The sequence below is a fragment of the Phaeoacremonium minimum genome (genome assembly GCF_000392275.1).
Source record: "Phaeoacremonium minimum UCRPA7 unplaced genomic scaffold PA7_03_scaffold_504, whole genome shotgun sequence".
Taxonomy (NCBI): domain Eukaryota; kingdom Fungi; phylum Ascomycota; class Sordariomycetes; order Togniniales; family Togniniaceae; genus Phaeoacremonium; species Phaeoacremonium minimum.
Window position 1 is genome coordinate 239506 of NW_006921406.1, and position 12075 is coordinate 251580.

Genomic DNA, 12075 nt, shown 5'->3' on the forward strand with positions numbered 1-12075 from the left:
CCAATTTTGTCCGTCAAGTGATCTTGCGACTATCTCGCTTCTCCCCCTAGAAAGCAACCAAAACGCCATTGTTGTTTTGTACATTCCGCAACGTGGCCGCGTGGAGATGGAGACTCTTCAGTGCTTAGCCGCTTTCGTTTGCGGTACAGGCGAATCGGGCACCTTGACATCCTCGAACTCGTCCTGCCCAACCGCCTTGATCGTGTAGACATCTGCGTTCTCTCTGTCAGCTCCGGTACTCGAATACCGCCCCGTGCCTTACGAGTGACCTACAGACGGCGGCTGCAAAGGCAGCTATGCCAATGCCGGTTATCGCATTCTTGACTAGGTATGGTCGTCGGGCTCGTATCAGAGCTTCGGATTGACGGTGGTTTTGGTAGTAATAGCTGTTTCTTTGAATTCTGTAGAATAGAGTATTAGCGAGCGCTATGTGCGGCGACCTAGATACCGGCTGCTTACCCTGCCATTGTGACTGTTGTTGCTACTCGGAGCAGCTTTGAATAGGTCAGCGATGGGTTGATAATAAGGAATCGGATGTTCTCCAAATTCTATAACGGACCAATGGGGCAGTTTTGGGCCGGCACCGTCTCAACTCTAGACGGCAGCGATACGGTACCGGCGTGATTGGCGCTGCATGAAAGGCGGTTATTCTCCGGCAAATCACGTAGCTCCTCCGTTTTCTTACTCCCCCTGCTACCACTACGTCTTTGTGGCTCGTGTTGCTTCCCTGCTCTGGCGCTGCAAACCTTCCCAAAACTTCAGCACTTAAAGGCGACGGAGGGGGAATCAAGACGACAATGAACAGCGAGTGGCATTGATGACTCTTTGTGGCTTTGTTTATTAACGTCGTACCTGCCATTCACCTTCTCACTTACTGAACCTCCTTCAAGTGCCAGACGAATTGCGCGCGGCAGAATGCAGAGCTCTGCTCAAGCGCGCCTGTTTCTACTGTCCTCGACAAATCGATTCAGCCTGCCCTCAGGCTGCGCACCCATCTACAGCTTCACGCCACGGTGTTGACGTTTTAGCCCAACAACATCAGATATACGCGCATTCGACTCAGACTTGCATTATTCTCGATACCGATTTTGACCATCGCCCGCGACAATCCTCTTTTTCCTCCCCTCCGCTGCCTTGTCCCACCTGGTGGGCTGTCTGCCTGGATACCAACACCATAGCTCCATATTCGTAGATCTTGAAGCAAGAGAACTGCCATTCTCCCTTCAAAAGTGGACCGTCCATCATGGCCCAGCAGAACATGACCCCGGAAGAGCAGCTCCTGCAGCTGCGCGATGCGAGGAAGCTTGTGCTGTCTGATGTCAAATACTACCCCAACATCGTGCAAGTCGTCCTGCCCATCCTCGCTCCCACGTCGGGTCCTACCGTACGGAGATGGGTCGCCGACTTCATCGCCGAAGCCTTTGCCTCGCCTGCACTTCCTTCTAAGGACAAGGAAACGTTGTGCCTGTTGGTTTTGGAGCATCTTAAGCAGACGCTGGAGCGGCCGAAGGAGGACCCTTATGTTCTGCAGAGCGCCATCATGGCAGCTGCTAGTATATACCCGCTTGCGATGCGATGGATGTGCGTACCCCTTTTCCATGCCAGATTTGCCATGCACTGTTCCTACGTCTTGCCTTGATATGCGCCTAGACTCACTGCGCACGCTGTGAGCGCGGCAGCTGTTGGGCACGACTACGTCACCTTTTGAGATGCATTGAGCCATTGCTGACCGGATGTTCTGGTGTAGAATCAACAACTCATACGATACACCGACCTGGGAACGGATGTCCGCTATTAAGTCAAGAATATTTCGACTATGGGACGAGTCGACAACCTCCATCAAGATCTGCTGCGTCAAGTTTACACAACGTGTCGTACTGGCCCAGACGGCTACCAATGTCGAACAACAAAGGGTAAGGCTGGTTCACGAGACGAATACACGCGTGGGACGATGCTGATTAAATATAGCGCGATGGCCTTGAGGTTTCTCTTGCGATGGTGCCAGCGGGACATACTCTCCTTGATCCTAGGAATTTAGAGGCGGAAGCAACTGGATTGCTAGACAGAATGCTAGGAGTATTGCAGGACAACAGCAGGTACGGTGACTCCCACTCATCTCGATAACTTGGTCTGACATAATTGGTGCTTGCGTAGTGATGCATTGGTAGTCGATGCTACTTTGAACTGTCTGTCAGTTCTCGTCCGAACCAGGCCCTCAACAGCGAGTCGCATCATGAATGCCATCTTGAACTTCAACCCTCTCAAACTCGCCAATTCTCCGATGACCCCCAAGACCCGAGTCCTCGTCAAGTCTATGGAAAAGACCACACGAATGCTCCTAATACATCTCTCAAAGCGGTATGTGGACACCAAGTTCTTTCTTTTCGTGCTCGTCTCACAAGATTAAGTGACCCTCATAACCCATTTGCGCCTCGTATCCAACAGTATGTCGAGCGGCTACTACGCTCCCGAAGTGAAATCTTCGACGATGCCAGCAGAAAACGAGCCTTCGCCGAACAGCAAGCAGCCTACATTGAGGCTAAGCGGCAGCGGCTGAGTGCGGACACCGCTCCTGCACCCCACGTACAAGTCCAGCCTCTTGCCCCAGGCCCGAACAGCCTCGCGGCGATCTTTACGCTTACTGGCAACACTGGACTGCAAGGCTTTGATGCTGCTCAGATGCCCGCGCCAATGGCGGCTCGGATAGCTGTATCTACTTTATCTCGATTAGATCCCCAAATCCTCACCTTAGCTGTGACCGTGAGTTATTACTATATGCCTGGTCTTGCTTCCTCTGTGCTAACTTTTCTAGGGTATTCGTGACCGACTAGCATCTCTAGCTGCTACACAAGCGCAGGCTATAAATCCGGATACTGCACCGTTAGGTGTTGAGGAGGACGATGACGATTATGAGCCGGACTACTACGCCGCCGAGGATACAGAACAGATCCTTAATAAACTCGATGGAGAGGCTCAAGAAGAACAGGCACCAAAGCTCGAGGCCGCATCACTTGCCTTAGGAGCATTCAAGCTACCGCCTGCGCCATCACTTAATCCGGATATCGCAGCGCAAGCTGGTCAGGGTACAGTCACTCGCGTGTTTGGTGCCATGCAGCAACTGGAAGACCCTATAGTAAAGAAGCCGAAGGCGGGTATTAACCGACTGGCAGCCAGCTCGTACGATCGAGACTCATGGCTCACTGTCATCACCCGTCTTGCGACACGCGCGTCCGCCGGACTGGAAAACGTTTCCGTGAAGGACGAGAACGGCTCTGCGCTTGCTGACAGGAATCGACCGAGCCTCAGCAACGCAATCCGCGAAATGCTCTACAATTACGTCCTAGAAGATTTCCGAAAACGGATAGAGGTTGCTGTTGCCTGGCTTTGTGAAGAGTGGTATAATGATGCCCTACAGAAGCGATATAGCACTGATGCTCCTTTGCATTATGACAAGTGGGCATTAAAGCTGGTTGATGGTTTTTTTCCTTACCTCAACCCCCAAGATAAGGTTCTCACCCGATTCCTTGGCGAGATCCCAGAAGTGAACGCGTCGATCCTTGCTCGGGTTACGAAGCTGTGCAGGGATCCGTCGATGGTTCAACTGGCGATCACGAGTCTTCTGTACTTGGTCATGATGAAGCCGCCGGCACGACTCTTGGCACTCAACACGGTGCAGGATATCTGGTTTGAGTGTAAGTTTTTGCCCCTTTCTGTGCAATACTCGCGATCAACTGACAGAGTTGTAGATGAGGATGCTCGTCCCATGGCTGGAAAAGTCCTGGTCAAATGGCGCCCTGGCTTTATAGAGTCGCATAGTGGCTCAAACGAGGGCAGTATACCATCAGGATCTAGTGGTGTGGCTGTTGCGACATGATAGTCTGCTTCACTTTCAATCAGAATCTACGAGGCGTTTTTCGCGTGTATACTATAATCGACATACCAACAGGCAATCCGGGCAACTAGAGTCGCCTTCTCGCAGAGCCAGTTAGGGCGCACCACATGAAGGGAATTAAGGTAGCCAGGCTGCGTTCATGTTCATTAGGTAAGCGAGCCACGCGCTTGTTCGACGGCGGAACTGGGAAAGTGATTGTGAGGATAGATATGTTGGCAGAAAACCCGGAACATACAGGAAAGCTGGCATGAAAAGCAAATCAGGCGTTTTTGGTTTCCTCGAGAAGAGGAGGAGTTGGTCAATGCTGGGAGTAATGGCCCTTGTTGTCGATACCTAAGCTTGAAAAGGTGAAGTGTTGTGGTTGAGAGCCTTTTCACGCAGAATAGTGAATTGCAAATCAAGATCATTGCTAGTACTTGGCTATGCAGGTAATCTGCAGAAGCTGAACTTCGAGCTGTATCTGTTGTATCAGGCTTGTGAGTATGCGAGGTGATCTAGTTCTGCAAGAGCATTGCGTTGTCCCACAAGATAAGCCACAGCCGGCAAGGCAAGGGCGCGCAGCGTCCGCTAAGTCTAAGATTGCAGTGAAATATGTGTAAAAGCCAGGGAAATAAGGCATCGAGGCTGAAAAGGCAACATCCTTGTGGCTTGTCAGTATTTAGAGCAATTATACGCATGATCAATCGGCTTGTAAATTGCCCGTTACTTCCAAGTCATTAAGTTGAAGAAACCATACGGTCATCGCCCAGGAGACCTCCTTGGGCAAACTCACTCGTGATCCCAAATGTATAGGTATATTGTGGTGGAAGTGTCGAGCAGTGATTGCGTAGCTATGTCCATCACCTCTCCACTCGCCAATTTCATGCGATCTACATGAGCAAGACTACATGCCGGTGTCTATTGCCCACATCTCCCTCACCTATTCTCAAACATTCTGTATTTTTAAGTCTGATCTATAGCTTAACCATCGGATCTCTCAGTTCGAGTCGATGTCTAAAGATCTTGCTACGCCACTCCGGGAAATTCATAGCTCTATAAATTCGCCTTGGGGAGGAGGCTCGTCGTCTCGTTCACATGCCAGAGGCGAACTAATGACCCTTGCTTCCCATACACAGGGTCACTCTCGGGCTTTGCAGTGTTCTCGATCGTCTGAGTAAGTGCGGCCGCGGGTTTCTTTCCCATTTCGTTGGTCCATTTGGGACAACCTTGGCGACAAAGGTAAGCCGAGCAACTTCTACATCATCGAATGGTTTGTCTTACCTCAGGGTAAACTCCAATGTAACGGTAGTCAGGCGAGCTTTCCAGACTTGAGTGCGCTGTCCCTGCGGGCAGGACTATGACATCCCCGGCTTTGACATCGACTTCCACATGGTTTTCGCCTTGAGGCGAGATCTTCCCTAGCAATAATCGTGATTTGCCCTGGAATATACCTTGTTCAGGTTTAGTAAAACTTCTAGCAGATAGATTCGATGTCTTCTACCGTAGCATTCATGACTGTTGGGATGAAAATGGCGAATACCGATATGTCCCCACGTGCCCTGTGGCCAGATGCATCAGTCGTCCGTTGATAATGAGAGCTTCAACTGCCATTGAATTTACACACCCGTTGCTCCCGCCCGTTCTTTGTCAAGTAGGACGATGTTGACTGTTCGCTATATGGCTTGGGGAGAACATTACGGCAGTGAAGAACTGGTAAACGACTGTTTGGAACGTCCTGATTGGGGGATATAAAATAACATTGAATCTCCTGTGACCCCATTGTGTGAGGTATCCCTTGATCCCAAAATGAAAATGACCATCATTGAGTCGCGTCTTAGAAATCAATTCAATTTACGCATTGATAAGGTCAAAACATGCGAGTTTCGCTTGCCCTCACTTGCGCCTCGGTACGCGGGCCGCCCTCCGCCCTCCATTCTCCACCACCCAACATCCACCCGGTCCGCCTTGTTATCGTAACTTTGGAGCATGGAACAACGTGTTGTATTCCATAATTTACTCGCCAGTCCTACATGCCGTATAGTGTGTCTACTTTGCTGACCTGTTCTATAGATACACCCCACAAGCACTCAGTGTTGAGAATCGCGGCCTTGGAAATGGCCTGCTCATGGGTGTTGGTCGTGCAGCCTCTCTCAGTGCCCCCTTCATCGCAACCTTTGCTGATGTGACCACGTCTGCACCGATATGGGTCTCATGTGGATGTTATATTATCATTGGGTCGCTGGCTCTCGTCCTTCCGGTAGATACTGTTCCGTTTTGAGAGTTGACCCCAAGGTAATCATTCTTTGCGAGTGTGCTGTGGATAAGGAAGTGCTGGAGCACTGAGTGCGGATTCTCTTTTGTTTGAATTTGTTTGAATTAGTGATATTTGATTCTCTGTGAGCAGAGCGCAGAATAAGATTATCCTTTTCTTTCAGGAGTCTGCTCTGTATTCTAAGCCAAGAACAGCTGAAATGACCAAATTGGAAAGAAGTCGCGGTTTTCGACTCTTAAGTCCCTGGAATCACCACAGCTAAGGAATCGAGACGTCCTGGTTTTGAACATTCAGAACATTGACAAACGTGAGATGTATACGCGTTGCTGGGCTTGTTGTATATTTGATAGTTGTTGACGTGCGAGTCCATTCACTATGGTAGAAGGAGATAGGCAAGGGTGCTGAAGAGTCTTAGGCGTCCGTGGACTTTGGCTCGCTGTGGGAATTGATCACCGTAAGTTTAATCATTGAAGCATCAATTTGTACAGTAGATGTTATTCAAATCGGTACTGTCGTACAGGATTCGATGTCTTTCACTCACATCTAAAAGGGGCGGTTAGAAAGCGAATAGGTAGTCACAAACCCGTAGCCTTCTTTTGGACCCCAACAGCAACCTTCCCTTTCCGGTATAAGTGACGTGCTCCACCACTTCAGCCGGTTCAGCTACAGGCTTACTGCGTGAAAGCTGCATGCTGTGCACACACACTAAGTTGCCTAAAAGCTGTCGTCGTACATATACAAAACTCGCAAAGCGTCGCAAGCCCCTCTCGTGAACATTTATGCCTGATCATGCACGCTTTTCGAAGGCAAGCAGCAGCCCATATTGGCATCGCATCTTCCCCTAGATACGCGCGGGTATTGTACCCTTAATCGTGATGCTTATGCGGGCGAAGAAAGCCATATAACGGCAATATGGGTTCCATAAGGTCACACCGCGGTAAACCAGTCAACAGCGTCTCGGTGCAACCGATTGACAGCGATGGAATTAGCGAAGTCGGAAGTGCCAGCGACAACAGCAACCATCCTCCTGCTTACTACAGCCACCGAGCTGCATACACTTCAATGCTTCTTGACGGCGACTTATCTGATTATCGTCACTCTGATCCGGTTACCTATCAGAAAAACGAAGACCACATTGACCCATTCCCCGCAAGCTCAAGCGCACAAACGAATTCTACCCTGCCCCAAAAGTTTGATCACTATCCTTCAATACCTCCGTATTCAGAGGAATCAGAGAGATATCATGTCTTCAGATCCTGGAAATGGGAGTTTTTAGGACTCTGTCTGGCGTTTGGACTGATGGCTGCCATTTTCACTCTCTTGGGTGTCTTCCAAGGCAAGGCTGTGCCAGACTGGGGAACCGCTATCAACCTCAGTGCTCTGCTAGCCCTTTTAGCAACCATTCTGCGGGCGAATCTCGTCGTTATTGTCGGTCGAATCATTTCGCAGGCTAAATGGGACTGGTTCTCAAATCAGAAACCGCGTCCTCTCCGACATCTACAAGATTTCGATTCCGGAAGTAGGAGCGCGTTAGGATCAGCACGGTTGATCCGTACTGCCAACAAGGACAATCTTGTGGCATCAATCTCAGCTGCTCTCATGATTTTCTCTTTAGCTATTGGTCCATTTGTTCAACAAGCTATCAAAACTACGGGTTGTGCACATCCAATTGATGGAGTTGTTGCAACACTTCCGTACGCACATTATGTTCCGGCCATGGGAACATATGACAATTTCCCGTACCCTTATGGTGCTGCGCGTATTGAGCAGGACACAAATGTGGCAATCTTGATTAGTTTGACCAGACAGCAAAGTCAGAGCAGCCAGATTCAGCCAGTCTGTTCTACGGGCAATTGCACTTTCCCGAATGGCAACCCCATTGACGACACAACCTTTAAGGCGAATGGAAGCGGGCAGAGCACATTCTCTACAATTGGTCTATGTACCAAGTGTGTTGATGTATCTTCACTCGTGAAGTTGATATTCACTACTGGCGGTAGTCACAATGGTACCCGCGACGATGCATATGCGAGGACTTATGGCTTGCCAAACCATCTTAACATCAGTTATCAAGCATATGGAACATTCCTCGAAGTCCAAACCGATTTAGATCTTAATTGGACTGGGACCGCTTTGCCCTCCGAGATGAAAGTCAATTCAAGATGGGCGTTCGCAAATGTCTCCATACTTACTTTCTCACAAGTCGGCTGTGAGCAAGTGAGTAGCTGGACTCCAGAATGTCCAGTTGGAAATATTGACAGACTGGACGATTCCGACAACCCGAATGGACGAGCCGGTATAGTGGCTATAACGTGTATTGTCTACCCTTGCATCCGAAAATTCGTCCCGACAATAACCAATAACGTCTTGGAGGAATATCAACTCGAAAGCACCCCGGTATTCCCAGATTTGTTTGAGTCCCAAGCTTCAGATGCATCGTCCCTGAATGCTAACTCCAATGCCGGCTCCGGGACAAGCAATTTTCACTATGTTGGTATACAGACTCCTTGTAAGGTCAAAGATACTATTTATACGGCTCAAAACATATCAGCTGCCCAAAATGCCACCAAGTTACGTGTATACCAGCCGGGTGACGACGGGACTTTTCGTGTGCAGAACACGACAGCTCCAGAGGAGTGCATATTTCGGCATAACGCCGTTTTTGGATCCTATCTAGCAACTCAGTTCCAGGACGAAATCTTTACTGGCGACTGTTCAGCAACACCACAAAATGGAGACGTGAGCTGCAGTTCCAATGGTGCCGACCGAACATTTGGAAAGTGGATGGAGCTTGTTTACAACGAAGGCAATGCGACTATGGCGACCATCAGCTCATTTTTGGACTCATTTGCCATGATGATGACGAACGAATACCGAGTATCCCTTGGAACATCCTCATTCAATCCCCACGACTACATTGATACTGAAATACCGCGGGAGTTGCCGACAGGACTTGTAGACGGCCTTGTTTGGTCGACAACAATATGCACATCGATGAAATGGGAATGGTTGCTCTTGCCTAGTTTGCTCGTGATTTTAACTGGATGTTTATTTTTCTTGGCAGTTTATCGAAGCTGGAATCGCCGATATATTGAGCCTGTCTTCAAAGACAGTATACTGCCACTTTTATACTATAGGCAACGATTCCAAACTGAGAGGGATCCGACGTTTTCAGCTCTTAATCCAGAGACCGATTTAGGAACCACCCCAAACAACTTGGACAAATCATCGATGAAGCTTATGGAGGTCAGTCAATTGAAGGAGATTGCAACAGCAGTATCAGCACGGTTCCGTTGGAATGGCCTCAGAGATGATGAAGCCCAGAACCAAGATTTTGGGACTAGTACTGGGCATACGAGCAGCCCTTTACAGTGGACAAGCACCAGAAGGAAAACCGCTGTGGAGAAATTAGAAACGGACTCTCTTCTGAACGTCGATTTATAGTGTCCTATTTCCTCTTGGTATCAATTACAAGATCTTATGATATTCAGCAATGCTCAGGGAACACATTCAAAGCCTCGACTTGGGTTACTACCCTGCACTAAATATTGGGGTCAAATGTTTATGGGGATATGGCTCCTGCGCTAAATTATACTAAATCCCTTCGTGGAAATTTTCGTCTTTGAATACCTCTTGCGCTTCTAATGGCAGACTTTAACAAGACAACGAGCGAAGGGTATCAAGGTGTCGACGTTATCGGGTTGGATAAGTGTCGCCAAGTTGTTATCGGAATTAGGCTGTCTTAGCATTATCCCTTGTCACCGAAGACCGCCATTAGCGCCAGCACTGTCTCTGAACGGGAATGGTACCAATGATAACAACTAATAATTAATAACGATCCATAGCCGCGAAAGATAAGAGTCCCATCGCATTGTCCAGATCCATTTTGGGATGTTTTTCGTAAATAATGTTTCATGGACATTGTCATTACATGATATCTATCAGATGAGCCTGGTTTGCTAACTCCTTGACCTTTCCATCGCAATATCAGAAGAGATTAATGTAGGATCCTGAGTACGCCTCCATCTTTACCTGAGACATAGATCTGGTATTTGAGAGTTAAAGATAATCTGTTTATGTCTTCTTGATTTCCAAAAAACCCTACAGATAGTAAGCATACCTGATAGCATGATCCATAGCACAAGAATTCCCGTATGGGAAGAAATTGTGCAAAGGAAGCGAGCGGTCCGGGATGCAGCTTTACCTTCAGAATGGCTGCTTCGACCCGGCCAAGTCATGGACGATCAATTAGATGTTATGGATGTGCCCACAAAATGTGGGATACTATCAACACGAGAAATCGAGATCACAGAAATGGACGCGGTCACGCTCGTGCAAGAGCTTATCAACCGCCGGTATAGCTCGTATGAGGTGTGTTTTTCTTTTTTACTTATGAGACTAGAAGAGGAACTGATCCATCTACATAGGTTACACTGGCTTTCTGTAAGAGAGCTGCAGTTGCACAACAGCTGGTAAGCCTTGTCATATGATTCAGTGTTGAGTTAGAGCTAACTTCTTCTTCCATAGGTCAATTGTTTGACCGAGATTTTCTTTGCAGAAGCACTTGAGGCAGCTAAGACTCTAGACGATGAATATGAGGCGCAAGGTAGGCCACGAGGCATCCTGCACGGTCTACCTATCTCACTCAAAGATTGCTTCCGCATTAAGGGGACCGATGCTACAATCGGGTATACCGCGTTTGCAGAGCAACCGACACAACAAGGTGAGGAGTCAGAAATCACCAAGATCATGCGAGAAAGCGGCGCAATTTTGTTTTGTAAAACCAATGTCCCGCTAGCTCTGATGGCAGGCGAGGTATGTATATGCGGTTCAAGTCACATACACGAAACTGATGGAGCGTACAGACATATAATGCCATATACGGTTACACTTCCAACCCCTATAACCGGAGGCTTTCCAGTGGCGGTTCATCCGGTGGGGAGAGCGCGTTATTAGCTCTACACGGAGCTCCTCTTGGTGTTGGCACAGATGTTGGAGGCTCCATCCGTAAGTCAAAAACATCTAACCGACTAGGTGCACGGACTGATAGTTGGAAGGAATACCTGCTTCATTTTGCGGCCTTTACTCACTCAAACCCTCTTTCGGGCGCTTCCCGACCTATGGCCTTCGGGATGGGCTTGAGGGACAGGAAGCAGTGCGGAATGCAGTCGGACCCATGGCCAGGTCTCTGGCAGCAGTTGAGATGTGGAGCAAGGCGGTAATTAAGTCTGAGCCGTGGATGAGAGTTGATCCAGATTGCGTCCCAATTCCATGGCGCGAAGTGGACATTCCAAAGAGGCTTTGTTTTGGTAGTCGTTCCTAGCCCAGAAATTGTGTCGGTTCATACTGATCTACTTAGGTCTCTTGCTTGACGACGGGATCGTGAAGCCTTTACCTCCTGTCTCTCGAGCCCTGCTCCAAACGAAAATGGCGTTGGAAGCCGCAGGACATGCTGTAATTGAATTCTCCATGTGAGTAAACTTGGCTAGTTTTGCCTAAGAGTCTTGCTTCATCTACCGTCTTAGGAACATGAAAATTCCATGCTCACCTTTGTTAGAGATGAACCACTTTTCACAGAGACACTCAAGTTCTCGCTTTACCGTTCTGCTGCAGCAGATTTACTGGATAAAACGCTCGCCCAAACCGAGGAGCCTTGGCCCAAGGGGTACGAGATGCTCGAAGCTATGGCAAATAGAACCATTAGCAGCCGAACCCGCAATGACACCTCCTTTGGTGATTCAGCCGGGCGTCCGACTGAGAACCCAGCCACGGTGTCTGATCTATGGGTGGCACAGACAAAACGGACTGAGTTCGCTAAACGGATATTAGAGACATGGACTGCAACTAAAAGGAGAAGTGGAACAGGTAGAGAAATGGATGCTCTGCTCCTGCCATGTAGTCCTTGGCCAGCATCGCCAAAGTAGGTGGCCAC

The 12075-nt window shown here is 48.8% G+C and overlaps 2 protein-coding genes across 2 annotated transcripts; one reads left to right on the forward strand and one right to left on the reverse strand.

Moving 5' to 3' along the window:
• Positions 1-117: 117 nt before the first annotated feature.
• On the reverse strand, positions 118-467 carry UCRPA7_7233 (hypothetical protein; the record flags this gene model as incomplete). The annotated part of the gene is made up of 3 exons (XM_007919766.1): positions 118-212; positions 274-401; positions 460-467. 3 exons carry the CDS (start codon positions 465-467, stop codon positions 118-120), a joined length of 231 nt encoding a protein of 76 aa, XP_007917957.1.
• A 776-nt stretch (positions 468-1243) lies between these two features.
• On the forward strand, positions 1244-3874 carry UCRPA7_7234 (putative mrna cleavage and polyadenylation specificity factor complex subunit protein; the record flags this gene model as incomplete). The annotated part of the gene is made up of 5 exons (XM_007919767.1): positions 1244-1581; positions 2212-2358; positions 2409-2760; positions 2813-3692; positions 3747-3874. The coding sequence occupies 5 exons, from the start codon at positions 1244-1246 to the stop codon at positions 3872-3874; spliced, it is 1845 nt and encodes a 614-aa protein (XP_007917958.1).
• Between the last annotated feature and the right edge of the window lie 8201 nt (positions 3875-12075).